A 20,458-nucleotide genomic window follows, 5' to 3' on the forward strand; every position below is an offset into this window, starting at 1 on the left:
TAGAAGAGTCAGGTCAACGGATCAGAGAAAATGAATTTATTTAACCTTGAGGCAGAGAAAAAGAGAGAGAGACTCGTGGCCCATCTCAGATTAAGGAATCAACCCTGACTTGAACCCCAGAGACAACAGACTCGACTCAGACTTGAACCCCAAAGACAAGAGACTCGACTCAAACTTGAACCCCAGAGATAAGTGACTTGACTCAGATTCAAACCCCAGTTACTCAATTTGCTTTCAATTTGCCCCACAGAGACTTGAGACTCAACTTGAGACTAGACACTTGACTCATACCCATAGACTCAAAATTTGACTTGGACTCATACCCCACAGACTCACGATTTGAATGGGACTTGCACCCCAGAGATGCAAGATTTGACTCAGACTCGGACCCCAGAGACATGAGACTCGACTTCAACTCAAACCTCAGAGACTCAAGACTCAACTCTGAATCAAACCTCAGAGACTCAAGACTCTTCCATGAACCCAAGAGACTCGACTTGGACTCGCACCTCAGAGATTTAAGAACGAACTCAAACTCTAAAGACTCAAGAATTGACTTGTACTCGAATGCTGGAGACTCAAGACTCAAACCCCTACAACTCAAAACTTGACTCAGACTCGAATCCCAGAGACTTGAGACTCGACTCAGACTTGCACCCTAGGGACTCAAGACTCAAACTCTAAAGACTTGAAACTTGTCTTTGACTTGCACTCCAGAGTCTCCAACCTTGACCTGGACTTGAGCCCCAAAAACAAAAGATTCAACTTGGACCCACACCCCAGAGAATCGGGACTCGACTCACACTTGAAGCCCAGAGATTTGAGACTTGACTGGCATAAAGTGACTGGAGAACATTTCTGATACACTGCAGTGTGAACAGCAAAAGAGCCACTTTAGCAGTGCACACACACAGGCCTTAGTGTGGGTAGAAGAATCATGTCAATGGGTCAGAATAATGAATTCATGAACATTGACGCAGCAAAAGAGTGAGAGAGAGTGAAATAGAGAAGAAATGAGAGAGAGAGAGAAAGAGGCTCTAGGACACTCACTCTGTCTCAGACACCACATTCACTCTGTTTTTCACACGCCTTATGTTCTTTTAGACTGTATGTCACGACACGTCAAGGGAGCAAAGACTGTGTGTGAGAGATGGTGAGGTGAGGATACGGGACAATGTGTGTGTGTGTGTGTGTGTGTGTGTGTGTGTCAATACAGCAGAGTGAGTGTACGTGTCAGAATCATCAGCACAAAATCTCATACTAAAACTGTACATGGAGTACAAATCGTTCAACCTTACAATAGAGCTGATTAAACTGACCTACAGCATTTCACTCACTCTATTAGTGTCAGCCTTCTTGTTCAGGTCCAATAGTACTGTTCTCTGGACATACCAGCACAGTGGACAGTGAAGTCAAACTAATTTTCATTTTTGCCATTTACTCAAACTCTTTGGAATAACCTCTTAAACAGCTGTCTTATTATTAGGTTATTAATTTTATTATACAGTTATAAGTCTTAGGACTTAGATGATTGAGTAATTGCTGTAGAGTGAGGGACTGAAATAAGGTCTAAACGCAGGTTCTGGACTCTTTAAGTTAAAGCTGTAGTAAGCAATGACTGCATATCTGCCACATGCTATGTCCATGCAATGTCAAGAAGGAGAGATGGCCAAGAAACAGCCAAAGAGGAGACAATCTGAAGAACAAAAACAGCAGAATGTAACGGCTGCACAATTTAAGGTGGAACAGGAAAATTAGACATATAATTAGACATAAGAAACTGGCAAATAAGAAGCAAGTTGAGTTCAGCTTCACTGAGAGTTGAAAGGCATGAAAAGGGATGAGGAGGTTGCTCTGTTTCTGCTTCTGACCAATAGGTCAGTATTGTTTTGTTCCATTTGCAAATTTTTTACAGCCACGAAGACCTAAAAACAAATTTGCTAGTCCAGTGTCGTTCACCCTGGCAATGCAAGTCCATGAATTTGGGGGGTGGAACTTCTGATGGAGCACTGAAGGGAAGGGAGTATTTGTTTTGCTGTTAAGTTCAAATACCAACAATCTTTCTCCAGAAATACCTTTAAAGGTAAAAAGGCAAATATCAGGCAAAAAATAAATATTAATAAAAGCATACATTTTCATTTTATAATACTTTTCAAACTAAATCTTAAGCTTTCAATAAAAATGATGAATAAAAAAGGGCAGTGGATTGATGTGTGCCTCAGACTAGAATATACCTGGTGGCCTTGGAGAGCAGAAAATGTGTGCAAATACAAAGGAATGCTGTCATCCAGTCAAAAAAAAAAATTATCCCTCTTAAAAAACCTCAATATTTCTTTTTCTTTCCCTTTGGATTAATGGCATTGCATGATATCACATAAGATGTGTTGAGAAAAGGTTCATGATTCAAATGTGTTAAGTGGTTGAAGACATATAAAATATCTTTTGTTAATACAATTGTAACCTTTAAGTTTACTTGTTTTTGTATTTTATTCATTTAAAAACCACTTGATAGACAGATTTGTCACCCATTTTTCACAATTTTCGCATAATTAAGTCACTGAGATGTAAACAAAGTCATTCAGAGTGGTTTGACGTGAAATAGTTACCAACACAGATTTCTTTACGCCATGTCCCAATGTCTACAATGCAAATATAGCCACATTATTTACTATTTAGAATGAGAAGTGAACCTACCTGTGTCTTCTCAGTTTTTCTGTGTAAAGTCCATGATGGTAAAACAGGGGTAAATTTAAAAAAAGTTTTTTGTCTGAACATTGCTCTTGACATCTTACCAACCAACTTTTTAAAGGATGTGTTTCACTCAGTAGCAGCAGACATACTTCAGATATTTAACACCTCACTCATGTTGGGCATTTTTCCTAATAAATTAAAAACTGCAGTTGTGAAGCCTCTCTTAAAAGAGAAAAATCTAGAAGCATCTGTATTGAGTAATTACAGACCGATTTTCACTGGAAAAAATATATATAAAATTGTTCTCAAACAACTTACTGGCTTTCTGTCCCTAAATAGCTGTCTAGACAAATTTCACTCAGGTTTTGGGCCTAATCATAGTAATAAAACAGCTCTAATTAAAGTTATTAATAACATTCATTCAGATATAGACTCTGGAAAAATGTCTGTTTTATTACTGCTCAATCTCAGCGCTGCCTTTGATACCATTGACCATAAATTTCTCATAGATAGACTTGAGAACTGGGTTGGGCTCTCAGGAACTGTTGTAAAATGGTTCAGTTCATACCTGCAAGGAAGGGAATACTTTGTGGAAATTTAAAATAATATTTCTGAGGGAGTGGCAGTGACCTGCAGTTCAATTCTTGGGCCACTCTTATTCAATGTATACATGCTGCCTCTTGGCCAAAGACTACAAGATGGGAAATATTACCACAGCTATGCAGATGATACTCAGATCTACTTGGCCCTCTCCCCAAACAACTATGGTCCCCTTGACTCACTTTGTAAGTGCCTTTTAAAAGGGCTTTTGCAGTTGAACAAAGATAAAAGAGAGATTAGTTTATTTGGGAATAGCAATGAGAGGCACAGACTAGCTGCCTATCTGGATTCAAGACCTCTAAAATCTAAAGAACTTGTGTGTAACCTTGGTGTACTAATGGACTCTGATCTCAGTTTTAGCAGTCGTGTCAAAGCAGTGACTAAATCAGCTTTTTATCACCTTAAGAACATCAACAAGATCAGAGATTGTCTGACTAAACCAGACCTGGAGAAGCCCATTCATACCTTTATTTCTAGCAGAATTGATCACTGTAATGGTCTCATAACTGGACTCCCAAAAAAAGACAATCAAACAGGTTCAGCTCATTCAAAATGCAGCTGCCAGAGTCTCACTAGGAGTAAAAGTTGGGAACACATCACCCCTGAATCCTTACCCTGGATATCAGCCTGTTACAGAATAGACTTTAAGGTACTATTACTGGTCTATAAATCGCTCAGTGGTGCAGGACCATCATATTTATTTCATATGTTGCAGCGATATAAGCCGAGCACAAATCTCATTAGGAACTGGTCAGTTAGTCCTGCTGAAAGTAAAGACTAAACATGGAGAGGCAGCGTTTAGCTACTATGCTGCTCTTAAACAGAACCAGTTGACAGAGAGCATTAGAAGAGCCCTGACACTAGACAAAATCTGGGCCTTAAAACGTTCATTTTTAAGCAGCTTTCAGCACAGTTTAAACACTGTTAGTGACCCTTTTCCTCTGTAACAGCACTTTTTTATTTATTTTATAAATCTGTTGTTTTAATCATGTTTTAATTTCAATGTTCATTTATTTTTTATTTTTTTAAACAACTATTTTCTGTGTATTTTCTCTTTTGTAAAGCACTTTGAATGACAGCAGTTTATGAAAGGTGCTATGTAAATAAACTTGCCTTGTACAATGACAAGCATATACCTCTCAACCATGAATGTATGAAAAATTACATTTTAGGCCAAAACCTTTTTAAAACTTTCATAAAACAACATCTTAGGTATCAGACCATGTACTTATAACCACTTTCGTTAATGCATCCTGTGAGGGAGCTTTTAGAGACATTGAACAATACAGATGTCTGGTTCTTAGCGCCACCACTGAACAATGCTGAATCAGTATGTTTTTCTACAATGGTGCATTTCACATCAGACCACTCTGAATGACTTTATTTATGTTTTAGCAATTTAATTATTCTGAATATCTGAATCCTGTTTATTATTTGAGATTTACGCACCTTGTGAAGGTGTTGCCTTGTTGCCTTCTCTTGTAATGTAGTGTAGAGTTTGGTGCAGTGTGCACACCTACCATTATTACACCTACCATAGGGTTCAGATTCAGAAATGGACAGAGATCTGTGGCTGACCCTTAAATGGTCAGGACCCAACAGCAGGTCCAAACTTTTATTATTCACTTCCATTACTTATGAATAACTCTTAAGTTTGCAGCCTATAATTTTAAGGCCTTAATCAGATATAAATGACAAAAGTTAATAAATAGTATGTGTAGTAGAGTTTCAGTCAATATCTTGATAGTTCATAATGCTATGTGTCATTACCAATGGCTGTTATATAAGTAGGTAGACTAGATGAGTTGGCTAGTGAGCCAACATTGCACATTAAACGTACAACCTTTAACACATTTATTTATTTATTCATCATTTAACAAGTTTAAATGTGAGTAGTGTTGTATTTTCACATATCACATATCTTATAATATATATGATTTTTTTCCTCATAACATTGACATTCCAACCAGATTATATTACAGTCTAACTGGATGAGCACACAGTGACAGGCCAACCTTCAGTGTCCAGTATTTAAAGTGCACATCATCAGTGCAAACTGCACATTCTGACTAACTTCTTTAATTGTTTGCTGTTCCTGTACTGAGAGTTATTGAGTCACCATGTTTTTTGCCGTCTGCTCACTCAGGGAGCAAATATTGTAGGTGAGCAACGGCTAAAACCAAAAATACACCAGTTCTACAACTGAATAATAACTAAACTACAGCTCAGCTGTCACAGTATTTATGCTCACTTACAATAGGCAGAAAGTTGGAGGGGGAGTGGTGGCAAAGCCAAAACTGTTATATTTCCAAAATGCTGAAGCACATACAGTGCCCCCCAAAAATATTGGCACTGTGGGTAGTCATGAGTAAAATGAGCTGTAAAAAATATTCTTAATGACTTTTTCTTTCTTTTCTGATCTTTCATTTAAAATTTTAGCAAAAATATAACCTTAATTTAAAGCATAAAAAACTGCATTTTGTCATAAAATAAATATTTTTCTTAAATCTGTATGTCAATTTTTGGCACCCCTAGACATTTTTAAGAGTGAACTCTAACTGAAGTATATTCCCATTCATGGGGATGCCAGAAGAAAGTCTTGGCTGTCAAGGACCAACAAACTCAAGCTTCTAGTTTGTTCAGGAACTTTCAGTGGGACCATGTTTAGTCTATTTTGGTCAGATGAGATCATAATAGAGGTTTTTGGCCAAAAAAAAAACACCAGAGGTGAGTTTGGTGTGGACGCAAAAGTAGCCATGCAGCAAAGTGCCTCATCCCCGCTATGAAGTGTGGTGGTGTATCTGTGATACTGTGGAGCTGTTTGTCTTCCAAATTCTGCTGATACTTGATGGAGTCTTCCTTACCACAGACTCCATCAGCTATCAGCAGAAATAAAATCAAAACCTGACTGTCTCAGCCAGGAACCTTAAACAGGGCCACAGTTTGGATCTTCCAGCAAGACAGTGATCCAAAGCACACTTCAAAATCTACACAGAAGTAGTTCACTGACCACAGAATTAAAGTTTTGCCACGGCCACCCCAGTACCCTGACCGAAATAGAAAACCTGTGGGATGAGCTGAAGAGGAGAGTCCACAGTGTGGAGATGTTCTGAATGGAGTAATGGTCTCAGATCCTTTGCTATGTGTTCTCTAGTCTCATTAAGCTTTACAGGAGAAAACTCAGAGCTGTTATGTTTGCAAAGGGAGGCACAAAGTCCAAATGCACAATGTATTAAATGAAAGAGTGCCAATAATTGTGGCACACACAGGTTTGAGAAAAATATTTCCTAAAAAGATTTTTTTTTTTTTCATTCATTGTACTTTAAAAAAGGTTAGATTTTTGTAAATATTTCGAATAAAAGATCAAGAGGAAGCAATAAAAAATGTTTTGACAGCCTGTTTTGCTCATGTTCAACAAGGGTGCCAATATTTGTGGAGGGCTCTGTATGGCCAAATACATCCACAAATAAAAGATGATACCTTGTACTGCCTCATAAGTGCTCAGGGAGTCTACATACAACCAAAATAACCATCAAACTAAGTGACAGTCTGTCAGTGGCTCTCAATGCTAATGGCGTATTTTTGTGTTTTCCCTGTTCTGACACATCTAATATAACTCATCAGGTAATTATTAGATATCTCAAGTTACTTATGATATATATGCCTTACATTGTGATTATTCTTCACTCGTAGCTCATTAGATGAAGCAAAGAAATGTCAATCAATACCACGTTTGTGTTTGTAAGTAGGGGAGATTTTATATATTATACTATTATGATCAGAATTTTATGAAAAGTTACTGTTGTCTTATTTTGCAAAATGAACATTTGCCATGTTCTTGTCATTTCTTGACCTTGAAATTGAGGCTCAAAGCTGTTGGTGCAGAATGTAAATTAAATGTAAATGTATTACCTTACATAACTAAGTAATTAATTATGAAATTATCAATCCCATTTAAAAAGTATGGCTAAATGAAAATAATAACTTCACTTTTATAGCCACAGTCACATTAGACATTCGTAGCTGATGTCAAGAAATTTGCAAGCTAAACCAGAAGGTTAATGATGGTGCAGTTAGTGAGCTAACTCAATAACCTTAACCAGTAAAACACAAAAGTGAAACATATATGATACACTACTTGCAAAACTATAGTGAAGATAACAGGCATGCATGGCAGCAGTTGAGTGCCTTGTGCGCAGCTGTGTTTAGCCAACAAGCTAAATTAGCAGTTAGCAAGCTGGCATCCAAGTCTTCTACCACAAACAGTAAAATAATAAATGTAAAGATAATAATACAGTTTCTGGACTGACTGCTATCATACAGTTTCTCGTTCATGTGTTTATTTACAGTCAGTGGGGAAAAAGGTTAAAGGAAAAATGATTTCATGCTAGTTAAATAAGTATTTTCTAAGTTTTGGTTCTTCAGCGCTGCTCTACAAAGCCATCATTCAGAGAATAACAGTGCCAAAGCAATAACTCCATTCACAGGTACAGACAGAACCCAGGGGGAGAAGAGCCCCTGCCCCTTTGCCCGCAGACTGTACAAGTGATCATTTATGTAATAACTGTATGTTTTACTAAGATCCATTTCAGTGAGATGAGGCTCAGCGCTGCCCTGGGAATAGAGCTTGTAATTGGCTTGGGTTTTTTTTTAAACTCCCTCTGGTGCAGCACTGACCGCCTGTGGAGTCTCTGACCTGTCATATTCCATAACAACACCTTATGTGACAACAGGGGTGTTAATAACTTTTCTTAATTGTAAAAACTAGTATTTATCTGAGACTCTGTGGAGCTCTTAAAAAGAGTAATATCTATGTACTAAGCAGCAATTAAAGCAACATTATGTAACAATTGTGTGTGTGTGTATATGTGTGTTTGTTCCATTGTAAATACAGTGGCTTCTGCTTGACATCAGTTTTGTTGTTTTGTATTGTTTGTGTGTATGCTTTGATGTTTCCTTGCTGGCTGAGGAGTTTGCCATCATTTCACTGAGATAGCAGTCGAGAGTGATTTTCCACCCATGGCTCAGAGTCATTTGGGTAACGCTACATCACAGCTATGATGTGGCCTGGATCGGTCGCTTGAGTGATGCTGTATTGCAGCTACCAGGCTGCCTGGACCGGGGACCTCATCAACACTTCATTGCAGACTGCTTGATTGGCTGCTTGGATGACGCTGCACTGCAGCTATGGGGCTGCCTGGTAGTATTCGACTGCATGAGTAGCGCTACCCCGCGGCTAGGAGGCCTCTCGGGCTGGTGGTGTTTAGCTGCAGGAGAATGCTCCCCCTTCATGGCTAAGGACATTTCTGGCCTTCAAGGCTACCTAGGCTGGCTGCCTGTGTGGCACACCATAGTTGTGGAGTGAGACTTTCCCCATAGCTAAAGACTCTTTCTGGGTTAGCTAAGTGACTCTATACTGTGGTGTAACCCCCCCTTGCTAGTTGTTATAAATGTAGAGTTGTGAGTGTGTGTGTGTGTGTGTGTGTGTGTGTGTGTGTGTGTGTGTGTGTGTGTGTGTGTTCTGTGTCGTTTTAGTTATTGTTGATTGTGTATTTTGTTATTTTCTGATCTTTTTGTAAAGCATCATTGGGTTTGACAAAGGCATTATATAAATTGAAATTATTATTATTATTATTATTATTATTATTATTATTATTATTATTAATCATTTTGGGGGTAAACTGACTTTTTTAATAGGTAGAATGGTGTCTCTGTCATCATTCCAGGCCTGGAATGCCTGCTATAGCGCAATGTAACTTTGGAGTAGCGGGCACAAAACCTCTCACTAGAACTAATGATTTTTCGCACAACATCACACACCAACAACCAGCTAGCTATAAGAAGCCTTGTGTTCCCAGCATGGACATGAACATAGTTCTTTCTCTTCTGTTTTTTGCAGGTGTTGTGGCAAATTCCCCTTTGAGTGCACATGCATCACACTGGCATATGGATACTGCAGATTACACTCACGATTTCAGTTATTTACACATAGAAATCTGAAATTACTAGCGTAATCTGTTGCAACCATGACGCGCATGCACGTGAAGGGGAATTCTGTATCCTTCAGCTTATCAACACACGCACATGCACAGCTGTTCTCAAAGCATAATTTGTGTTTACGACAGTGATAAAAAAGTGAAATACACTCCGCAACTGTAGGGGGAGCTCTGACATAATGCTGCTCCATACAGAGTAGTAAGTAAAGCCATGTCTTTACACGCTGGTGTCTGGGGTCTGATGTCAGGGGTCAGCAACCCAAATGTTAAGAACAGCCATTTTGTCCTTTCAACAAAAATTAATCCACCTTGAGAGCCGCAACATGTGATGCCCATTTTGCCATCTTGGCTGTAAACATGTCTATGTGCTAATGTACTAGTATAGGCCAAAAATATAACATAAATGAAAACGCAGACTTACTTTGCTCTGCTTTAAGCTTTAGCTCGGCTATAGCTGCTTTTCTCACATCTCCAGCAGGAAACTTTTCCACAAAAGTACAAGAGTTTATTGTAAAATGTCTCTCAACATTCAACTTTTACGAGGCTATAGTCAGCTTCTCATTCGGCAACTTCTTGTTCGAATTTTCCCATTTCACCTTAAATGGTGCCTGAGGCATCAGAATTTAACTGCTGCACCATTTTAGGTGGAACTGAGACATTCGAACAAGGAGCTGACGAACAAGAAGCTGACTTCAGCCTCGCGACTCTTTAGTGTTTGACAGTTTGTCATTGCAGGTTAAACGTATCAGGAAAACAGCTGAGTGCTTACAAATGTAAATAAGTCCATTCGTCTCCAAATCATGGACTTCGTTTTAAATCATTTTATTTGCCGTTTCATTAGCTACTAGCTAGGTGAAATTGCTGTTTGTGTTGCTATGGTGACCAGAAGTCTGAGCGCCTACCTTCAGGGTTAAAAGGTGAATAAGCAGTTATAGGCCACAGGTTAACTCCAATGTTTAAGATCATTTATTGTTAAAACTGTGTTAGAACAACCTGCAGAGCTTTATTTTACTGCAAAAAAGGATTATTTTATGTTTCCATAAAAATCTAATTTTGGTTTGGAGCCACAACATGGCAGTAAAAGAGCTGCATGTTGCAGACCCCTGGGTTAGGGGTTGCACAACTGTTTTTACTAGTTGACTGGTCATTCTAAATTATTCAAACGTGTTAAGTGGTTGAAGACATATAAAATATTTTTGTTAATACAATTGTAACCTTTAAGTTTACTTGTTTTTGTTAGAAATTGTGTTGATCATTTCATTCATTTAAAAACCACTTGGTAGTCATTCTAAAAAGCCCAGTCTGGCTTATAAGTGTGTATTTCAGTGCAGCCCAACACCACTTGCAGTGGAATTGGTCTTATAATGTGTTGTATATCCACACCAATGAATCTGTCTTGGTAAGACTGACTACAATACATAGTGAAGTAAAAGAAGTTTCATTCATGTACATTTTATTCATTTTTTTCCTTTGAGCTCCGCCCCCAAAATATCTGCACTGTAAAAAATTTACTGTAGAATTTACATAACTGGCAAAAAAGTTTCAGATAAACTACTGTAAAAAGTGTTGTTAATTACTGTAAAAAGAATTACAGTATGTTACTGGATATCAAGTTACAGTTTTTTCCTTTAGGTAAATTACAATCTTTTACTGTGTTTTTACAGTAGATGTTAATTTTACTTGTAATCTAGTTTAAAGCAATTTGCTGTAATACATATTTACAGTACCTTACTGGCAACAAGAGTTGCCAATAAAATTCTGTAAAAGCCCTAAAAAAAAGTATTCATTCTAGCCATATTCTATAAATCAATGAATACTAGATAAACCACTAAATACTAGAATTTCAACAAAAAACAAGACTGTTACAAAGTCAAACTTTTTTAAATGCTATTATGAATGTAAAAGCAAAAAAATGCTAATCAGAGCAAACAAGTGCTAGTAAGTCCAGTCTTGTCCCTACAATGTTCATGTTGGTTTTGGCTTTTGCGTAAAAGCACTTTGGAAAAACTGTCTGGAGGTCTATGGGGAAAATAACCAGTTGGAGGGGGTGCAGGATACATAATCTTTCTAAAAGAAAAAAAAAAGTCCTTTAGAAGACGTTAAAATTAGAACAGCATGTTGCCTTTGGAAAATAAACTTAACTAGACTAGCAAAGTGTCTCTTTAATCAGTACAACAATAACCGTATCTGAGAGAATTCTATTGGTTGTTCAGAAATTCTGCTCTGTCTTCAAAATGTGAACACAGTCATTTAGAGTGGTTTGATGCACTACTGTAAAGAAATCAGTAAGTTTGGCTGCAATGAACCGTTTCCCACAAACCGTTCTGAATGACTTAATGATTTAATTCTGCAGAAATATAGAAAAATCTAAATATTTCCATTTTCTCCGTGATCCTGCATCACTGAGAACACAGTAGCACTGTTGCATATCAGAGTTCACCAACATTGAGCTCAATGCCAAGTGTCACACATGAAATGCATTCACACCAGAAGTCTGCAGTGCAGAACTGCTCATTGCACAAATTGAATTGAAATTAATGTAATTTCTACTAGCAAAAATCCACGCAGGTGTGATTGTGTCTTAAGGGTTAATAAACTGGCCCTAGCATATGAAAAGAGGCAAAAGAGAAATGCACATTGCATAGTCTTGTCGTACGCTGACCATTCAGAGCACATTTGCACAGAAACCTGCATGAACAAACTGACCTACTTTTATATGTGAAGTTTAAGTGTTGTACACAATGTGAAACTGATAGAACTGCTGGTTGTCTGGCCGTCTGAATAGCGAGCTTTTTCTCATCCTGCAGTTTTATTGCAAGTGAAGCGATTCTCCAGGTGAGCTAATTATAAACTCTCCTACATGGTCAGTGTAGAATAGAGATTGACCTCAGAGACACTGCAAAGAGCCAAACCACTGAAGCTTGGACAACTGGGGTTCAGTTCTGTCACAGATTATGAATCTAGAGGCTCGGTCCACGATTATGATTATGATGTTGTCAGAGAATGGACCGACCACTGAAAGTAATTTTGGTCCATTTCTGTTGATCCATCCTGAAATGTTCACAAACTGTAACAGCCAGCTGATACTTTCAAGCTGTAAAAAACCTGAAAACAGGAGTTAATGGAGTTTTGATATGACAGCGACAATATGTATATAAAGAAAAGCCAAACACAAATGTCCACTATTGGAGTAATGCAACCAGACTGGTCAGACGCCTGCGATTAAAATAGACTTTATTGGGGTTCAAGACAGACAGAGTCAAAAACAGGTCAAGGTTAAAACCAGAAAAATCCAACTGAACATAAAGATAATCCAAGAAAATAATCCAAAAGGGCTAAGACAAAAAGGCAGAGTCCAAAAACACAGGAAACAGGTACGGCACACGAAATAACGCTGAGTAGCTCTATGGAAAGACGCAATACCTCGCAAAGTCAGCCTGTTTAATTCTAGTTTGGTGACCAGTCGTGTAAAAATGGAGTATTAGTCACACTATAAACCCACACAAATGCCATGAGTGAAAAAGAGGGAAAATAAGATACGATGTAGAGTAAAGAGCTCTTAGAAAAATCTTTTTTAGCGTTGATTTAATGCTTTTCAGTTGCTATATCTGCCCGAGCTGAAGTGTAAAGTCCAGTTTATTCCTGTTATTGAGCCGAGATGTGAGTCAGTTTCTGCATCAAACCCAGTGACCACCATGAGTCACTATAATGGACAATCCACACCTCTACACTGACTGCTCAGAGACGAAAAGGGGAAAATGGGTAAAGAGAGAAGGAGGGAGGGAGAGAGAGAGAGAGAGAGAGAGAGAGAGAGAGAGAGAGAGAGAGAAAGAAAGAAAGTATAAAAAGAAAGAGAGAGGGAGGGCAAAAAGAGAAAGAGATGAGAGTAAGAAAAAATGGGAGAGAGAAAAAGAGAAGAGAAAACAGACTGCAATGGCTAATTTGCTGTCTTTCTCTCTCTCTCTCTCTCTGTCTCTCTCTTTATTCTTCCTCTCTCTCTCTCTCTCTCTCTCTCTCTCTTTATTCTTTCTCTCTCTCTCTCTGTCTCTCTCTCTCTCTCTTTATTCTTTCTCTCTCTCTCTGTCTCTCTCTTTATTCTTTCTCTCTCTCTCTCTGTCTCTCTCTCTGTCTCTCTCTCTGTCTCTCTCTCTCTCTCTGTCTCTCTCTCTCTCTCTCTCTTCTTTGCACTTTTGCATGAGAATGTAAGTGAACTCCTACGCTACGGCTGAGAGATGTACAATGCCCCAGTGTTAAAGCAGAGAAAGAAAAAGCACACCCACTGAGTTTCAGCAGCAGCTCTCAACACAACAACACAAAGTCAACAACCCTCGAACACAGACACAACACACACACACACACACACACACACACACACACACACACACACACACACACACACACACATCCAAGCCTGACTGAAGCTTTGAATCAGTGAAGAGAAATCAGAGTCGTGACTGATTTCGAATTCCTGAACAACACACACAAACACACACTCACACACAGACACACACACACACACACACACACACAAACACACACGCACACACACACACACACACACTTATCTATCTATCTATCTATCTATCTATCTATCTATCTATCTATCTATCTATCTGTCTGTCTGTCCGTCCGTCTGTCTATCTGTGTGTCTCTCAGTCCATCCATCCACCCATCCATCCATCTGTGTGTCTATATATCTCTATCTGTAGGTCTTTATCTATGTCTGTCTGTCTGTCTGTCTGTCTATCTATCTATCTATCTATCTATCTGTATGTCAGTCTGTCTGTCTGTCTATCTGTCTACTATGTCAGCCTTCAAAAGAGATTAAAACGCTTTTTTTCATTAATCTGAGTTGCATTGGAGGATCTGCCTTCTGCCTGAAGTGCTCTTACCTTCGACAGCCGCCTAATTATGATGAAGTGTGGAGCTTTATGAAAAGCTGAGGCTTACATGATTGCTTAAACTGCGGTTGCTCATTAGGGCACTTCTCTTCTCTTTGTGCTCATACTCATTTGGACACCTTTGAGTTTCTCTTAATGTTCAGACTGCTGGTTTGCATGTTTGGCTCAAAGCACTAATGATTCAATAAAGCATTTAGAGCTGCTCTAGCTAAGTGCAGCCGAAAGATAAAGCAATTAAAATAAAAAAGAAAAAAAGTGAAGGAAAAGTGGTTACTTCAGATGAGAAAAATACAGCTCTAGTTGATGCTTTCAGGGACAATTTTGGTAGATAATCTCCTGCTGCATTTGTCTTGTCAACCATATTTGTTTGGCATGAACTGGGGTTTGTACTGACATGTTCACACTGTGATGTGTGAATTTGGTCATCGGTACATGTTTTAGTGACAGTATGGTTATGAACAAGAGCCACAATCACGTCAAAGGAACACGCCAGCATTTATCAACCTGATCTTTATCCGCATCTGTATCATACAGTCGATTAGCCAACAGGTCTTTAGTCTATCTATGAATTCAGATCTGCATTCCATAACAGTCACCTTATATATATTTCTGGGTTGCTACTGTTATCGCGTACTGTAAGCAGGTAACTCCATTTCCAGTCTAACCAAAACAAATGCTGCAGTTAACCTTTAAGGCATTTTGTTGTGTCCCTCAGTGCCACAACTCAGTGCGTGCAAATACATTCACTGTTATAAGAAAACTTGCAAACATGTTCTAAGATTGGACTCTGAATAGAAACAATAAAAATGTTATAACTATGTAATAATTGTGTAATAAATGTATAATACATCGAAAAAGGCACAATGTAACAGCATTACTGAGCATTAGAGCTTTTGGTACAATGCGAGTTATACTGTTATAATATAAATGACTGGAGAAACACTTGTTTTATACACAAACACACACACACACACACACACACACACACACACACATATGCGCATGTGTATGTACACTGTTAGAATTAAAGGTGCTTGGTGAATGCAAAACAGGCACGTTTTGCATTCACCAAGGTAAAACAATGTAAATGTATCCTCAAAGGTACAACAGTGGTTTTAAGGTCAGATACATATTTAAGTACATATTTGTATCTTTTCATAACCAAATGCTTTAAAACAGACTCAGAAAATACAATTTCAATGGAATATGGCACGATTATGTTCCCTGACTATTGAGATGTACCCTTAAGGGTCCCACCCCAGTGACAACAGAGGTACTGCCCCAGTGACAGTTTTATACATTAATATATATCGATTCTTAGATGCATCGTGATGCAGACATGGATGATTCCGAATCAATTTACAAATGTCAAAAATCACACACACACACATCATCTAAACCGCTTATGCTTCTGGGTCACAGTGGGGTGCTGGAGCCTATCCCAGCTGTCATTGGGCGGAAGGCATGATACACCCTGGATAGGTAAATGTTAAAATGTTAAAAATCGATTCTCTAAATTTTAATTTATAACGCAATGTTGACGGAACGCAAAAGGCGGAACTTGGAAGTGTGGAGCTGCAGCGCCCAGACACTCTGTGATGTGCACATAACATAAACACAGTTGGATGAGCGAGAAATCCGACCGGCACCCTCTGCATTAAAAGCTAGGTTAGGTCAGGAGTCACAACCCAAATGTTAAGAAGAGACATTTTGTCCTTTCAACAAAAATCTTTCCTCCCATCTCCGCCAGAAAACTTTCTTCAAAAGTAGATCAGTTTCTTGTAAAACGTCTCTCGACGTTCGACTGTTTTACGAAGCTGAAGTCGCTTCTTAATCGCCAGCTTCTTGTTCGAATCTCCCCGTTCCACCTTAAATTCTGCCTGAGGCACCAGAATGTAAATGCGGCACTATTTAAGGTGGAATGGGACAATTCAAACGAGAAGCTGACTTCAGCTTTGCGACTTTCTTGTGTTTGACAGTCTCTCGTTGCAGATTTAACGTACCAGGAAACCAACTATAGTGCTTATAAATGCGAATAAGTCCATTTGTCTCCAAATGTTCGTCTTAAATTTCTCTCTTTGCCTTTTCGTTAACAACTAGCTTGGCAAGATTGCCTGAATTGCTATGTGACCTGCACGCCAACCTTCAGGGTTAACGTTATAGGGTGGTGAATTAGCAGCGTTTAAGACCATCTATTGCCAAAACAGTGTTAGAACAATCACCAGAGCTTTATTTTACTGCAAAGGAGGATTATTTTATTTTCATCAGGACAGTAAAGGAGCCGACCCCTGAACTAGTGCATGAAAGCACTTTGGCTTCTATGAAGTTGAAGGGAAAAAAGAACCTGGATGAGAGCCACACTACATGCAAGTTGTATCACAGTAAACTAAAATATTTTGGAAACGACAAACATGAGAAACCATATTACATGTTTCCACCTGTTTTCCGTCGGGTTGTACTTGCTGCCAACCAGAGGACCATCGAGCAAGTGATGTCAAAGCTTCCACCCAACTCGGAAAGAACGAAGCGAACTACAAACTCTATCGCAACTTTTAGTGCCAAGGATTTGCGCCCATTCTCAGTCATTGAGAACCAGGGCTTTTGTGCTCTGTTGCACACTTTGGAGCTGAGATACGTCCTGCATCAGATATTTTACTGACACAGCGATCACCCCACTCTCTACAACAAGACCAAAACTTAAGTTATGAAATCACTGAATAAAACGGTTAGGACGGCTGTAACGTGCTGCGTGGACACCCATTGCCACAGAATCTTATTTCACTGTAACTGCGCATTTTATCGCAGATGAGTGGCAGCCTGTGTGTCATGTGCTCCAAACAAGAGCAGTGAATGAGAGTCTTCCAGTTCACTTGCCACATCACTTCCATTTGTTTTATTAATAAAACATATTGGAAGTAAATTCATTATGGATCATTACAGGTACTTTGCTTTAAAACTACCAAGTCCTCACACAGTGAGAAAAAAGAAATCCTGTATAGAAAAAAAAGATGCATCGACAATCGTTTTATAATCACATCGCAGCCCTCTGAATCGTAATCGAATCAAATCGTGAGGTGCCTAGAGATTCCCACCCCTAATGTGAATATATACGTATACACATATATTCAAAATGAATGTAAATAAATATTTGAATAGTTAGAGGCCCTAAACAACATACTATTTGGGGGCCCCCACCCACATCTATTATATTATTTTGTATGTGACAATGAAAACTAATTAATACTGTTAGTAATGATATATATATATATATATATATATCATTCATATATTAATTTGCTCAGGAAAAATATAATAAATTTTACAGCAAAACAATAGAAAAAATATAATCTTAAAAAACCATACATTGGATGTGTCAGTAAAGTAAATAAATGTTAAACAAAATAAAATAAAAAAAATTACATTAAATGTGTTTCAGTGTCACGTATTACACTCTTAAAATTGTAGTGTTTTTTGATTTTTTGGAAGCAAAGTCCTGATGTCTTCATGAGATTTCGTTCTGCTAATATCATGAAGACTGACACAGATGATATTAAAAATATTAAAAATACATATATTTCATCATGTGTATTAAATACATGCATTAATACATACTTCTAGTATCTCAGCAGCCTGTATGTACCATTTAGAGCAAGAAACAACCCTGTATGTGAAAAAGACATGATGTATATATATATATATAATACCAGCAGCAAAACAGATTCATGCCACTTTCCTCCACTTAAAGCAAAAAGAGTTTTTCAGACTGATCTCTAACTGTCTTTTCGCAAAAGTGTCGAATGTTTATTATTTGTATTTATGCACTTTATTTTCGCCTTTATGCATTCAAGCAATACACTTTTAAAACACAGAGTTGATCTGTCAGGCGAGTGAATACAAACAGAACACAAAAGCTTTACAAACACATGATTGTCTGTGGCCATTCAAAGCCTGTAAAAAGCTGTAATAACTCTAATGGAGCAGCCTGTATGCTTTTACACTCAACATGCATTAAAGTGATATTCCAAACACACCTGACACAGAAGTCAATGGGCAGTTACTGAAGAAACCTGAGCTACAACAACATAGTCCAGCTGAGGTAAATACCCATTGACTTCTATTTTAAGCGTGTTTCGAGTCATTTGGTCTTCTGTTCCTTTTTAAGCACAGGAAAGCTGTAGATAGAGACACAGAGATCATCTTGAAAAAAAGCTGTACAGCGGTGAAGGTTGAGACAGGTCAGAGAGATTAGTAGGGTTAGTACTCACGGGTGCCGTCAAAGCGCTTTGCGATGGTGTCCAAGAAGGTGTTCTGAGGGGCCAGAAGCCCCTTCATGACAGGCATGGCTGCTAGCAAGTCCTGCAGCAAGTATCACTCCATTCCAAAGAAAGAAGGAGTCGGAGAAGAGTGAAGGAGAGAAAAGTGAGGGAAAGAGAGTGAAATAGGAAAATAGAAGAGGAGAAAGAAATGGAGTGAAAGAGGAAGAAAGAGATGCAGTAAAGTGGTTAATGGAATGGCTCTGAAAAGCGTCCCCCTTGGTGGTTGATTGCTAATCGTTAGCAGCTCAGGATCAGGGCAGTCCAGTCGCCTCCAAGGCGATCACTTCATTCCCTCCTAATTACTCTCAGAGGACACGGTCTGAGATTAATCTCAGGCTCAAAGAGTGTACGAGGCTTTGGAAACTGTTGATGTTGTCCACTTGGGTCCTTATAGTTAGTGCAGTTAGCGCTCTTTTCTTCAAATGCAGCCACTGATGAAGCTCCACGGTGGTGAAAACAGGATCTCTGAAGACTGAAGTATATGTCCGTGCTTTCAGCATGTCCTCAGACCCCAGTGCTTCACTCTGAATGCTCTTGTTGTCGCTCTGTCTTTGTAGATGTTCTCAGCTCTTGCCGCACTTCAGCTTTTCCAGTAAGCTCTTTTAGCCTGTTCCTTTTCCTATTTTTCCTTGTCCTTGTCCTTTCTTCTGCTTCCAGTCTCCTCCTGTCCTTAGAAATGTGCTTCTACGTCTACTCTTCTGATTATAAGCTGTTTTAGATGGAAGTTTCTCCTTTATTTCCTCTTCTCAGCTTGAATATGAAGCCTCCTCCAGCTCTCACTGCAGCAGGTGCCCAATCAGCATCTCTCCAGTGTTCAGCGTCTACCTCCCACTTACTCTCTTCTAGCACTCTCTCTCTCCCTCCCTCTCTTTCTCTGTCTCTCTCTTCACTCACTCCCTTTATCTCTCTTTCTTTCATTCTCTTTCTATTTCTTTATCTTTTTTCCCTTTCTTTCTTTTTCTTGCTCTCTCTTTTATGCTCACTTGCTCTTTCTCCTCTTTTTTATCACTTTCTCCCTTTCTTTCTTGTTCTTATTTTACACTATTGCTCCCTCACCCTCCCTTCTTTTTACCTTTCTTTCTCCTCTCCTCTTTTTTACTCTCCCTCACTCTTTCCCTGCTTCACTCTCTCTTTCTCTGTCTTATGCTTTCTGTCTTTTTTACTCTCTAACTTTCTCTCCCTTACTGTCTCTTTCTTTCCCTTTCTCTCTCGCTTGTTTTTTCACTCTATCTCTGACTCTCTTTCTTGTCTTTCTTTCTATTCTTCTTGTTTCCCTCACTCTCTCATCCTCTTTCTTAATCTCTTTTCTCTGTTTCTCTTTCCCTTTCCCCCTCTTCCTTTCTCTCACATACACAGATGTTAACATGCTCTCTTCGTCTGCATCTTTCTTTTTGTGCCTCTCATTTCTCTCTTCCCTCAGTCAGTGGTCAGCTCTCTTTCTCCTGACAAAAACATTCCTGGATTTTGCATAAAATCTCTTTACTAAAGCAGCACATTGTCATATTTCCTCTTAAATCAGTATAAAGAGCACCACTAACAGAGTAAAGACACTGCTGTCATTTAGTGTTTAAGAATAAACTTCACAAAAACATCAAATTTAGAGCTATACAACGTGCCAGCCTGCTAGACTTGAAAACAACACTAATAAGAAAATGATCAATTAGAGCTAATTACAACCTGAGTTTTTGTCTTTGCTGATTCTGTTGAGAAAGGGGTCTTCATACGTATATAACTTTTAGTTACAGTGCAGAAGTGAGACCACCTTCTTTCATTTCATTTCCATACAAAATATTAAGTACAAGCCATTAAGTACAAGTTACTCATTTGGAGATGTTTCTGAGGAGATCAGAGGTAAGATAATCAACTTGTTTAATGAAGGAGAAACTCAAATGAAATGTAGTAAATGTAGTAAAATTACATTTTATATAAAATATACACATTATCAAAGTCCTGG

The 20,458-nt window shown here is 38.6% G+C and overlaps 1 protein-coding gene across 1 annotated transcript in view; it reads right to left on the reverse strand.

The window, feature by feature from the left end:
* The window catches only part of kcnh4a (potassium voltage-gated channel, subfamily H (eag-related), member 4a), a 60,052-nt gene extending 41,502 nt beyond the window's left edge, over nt 1-18,550 (reverse strand). Inside the window, exon 1 of the mRNA XM_036590350.1 lies at nt 18,454-18,550. Coding sequence (XP_036446243.1) covers nt 18,454-18,529 — 76 coding nt within the window. The 5' untranslated portion in view covers nt 18,530-18,550. The remainder of the gene's footprint in view (nt 1-18,453) is intronic.
* Between the last annotated feature and the right edge of the window lie 1,908 nt (nt 18,551-20,458).

The sequence above is a fragment of the Colossoma macropomum genome, unplaced genomic scaffold, assembly GCF_904425465.1.
Source record: "Colossoma macropomum unplaced genomic scaffold, Colossoma_macropomum, whole genome shotgun sequence".
NCBI classification, from domain to species: domain Eukaryota; kingdom Metazoa; phylum Chordata; class Actinopteri; order Characiformes; family Serrasalmidae; genus Colossoma; species Colossoma macropomum.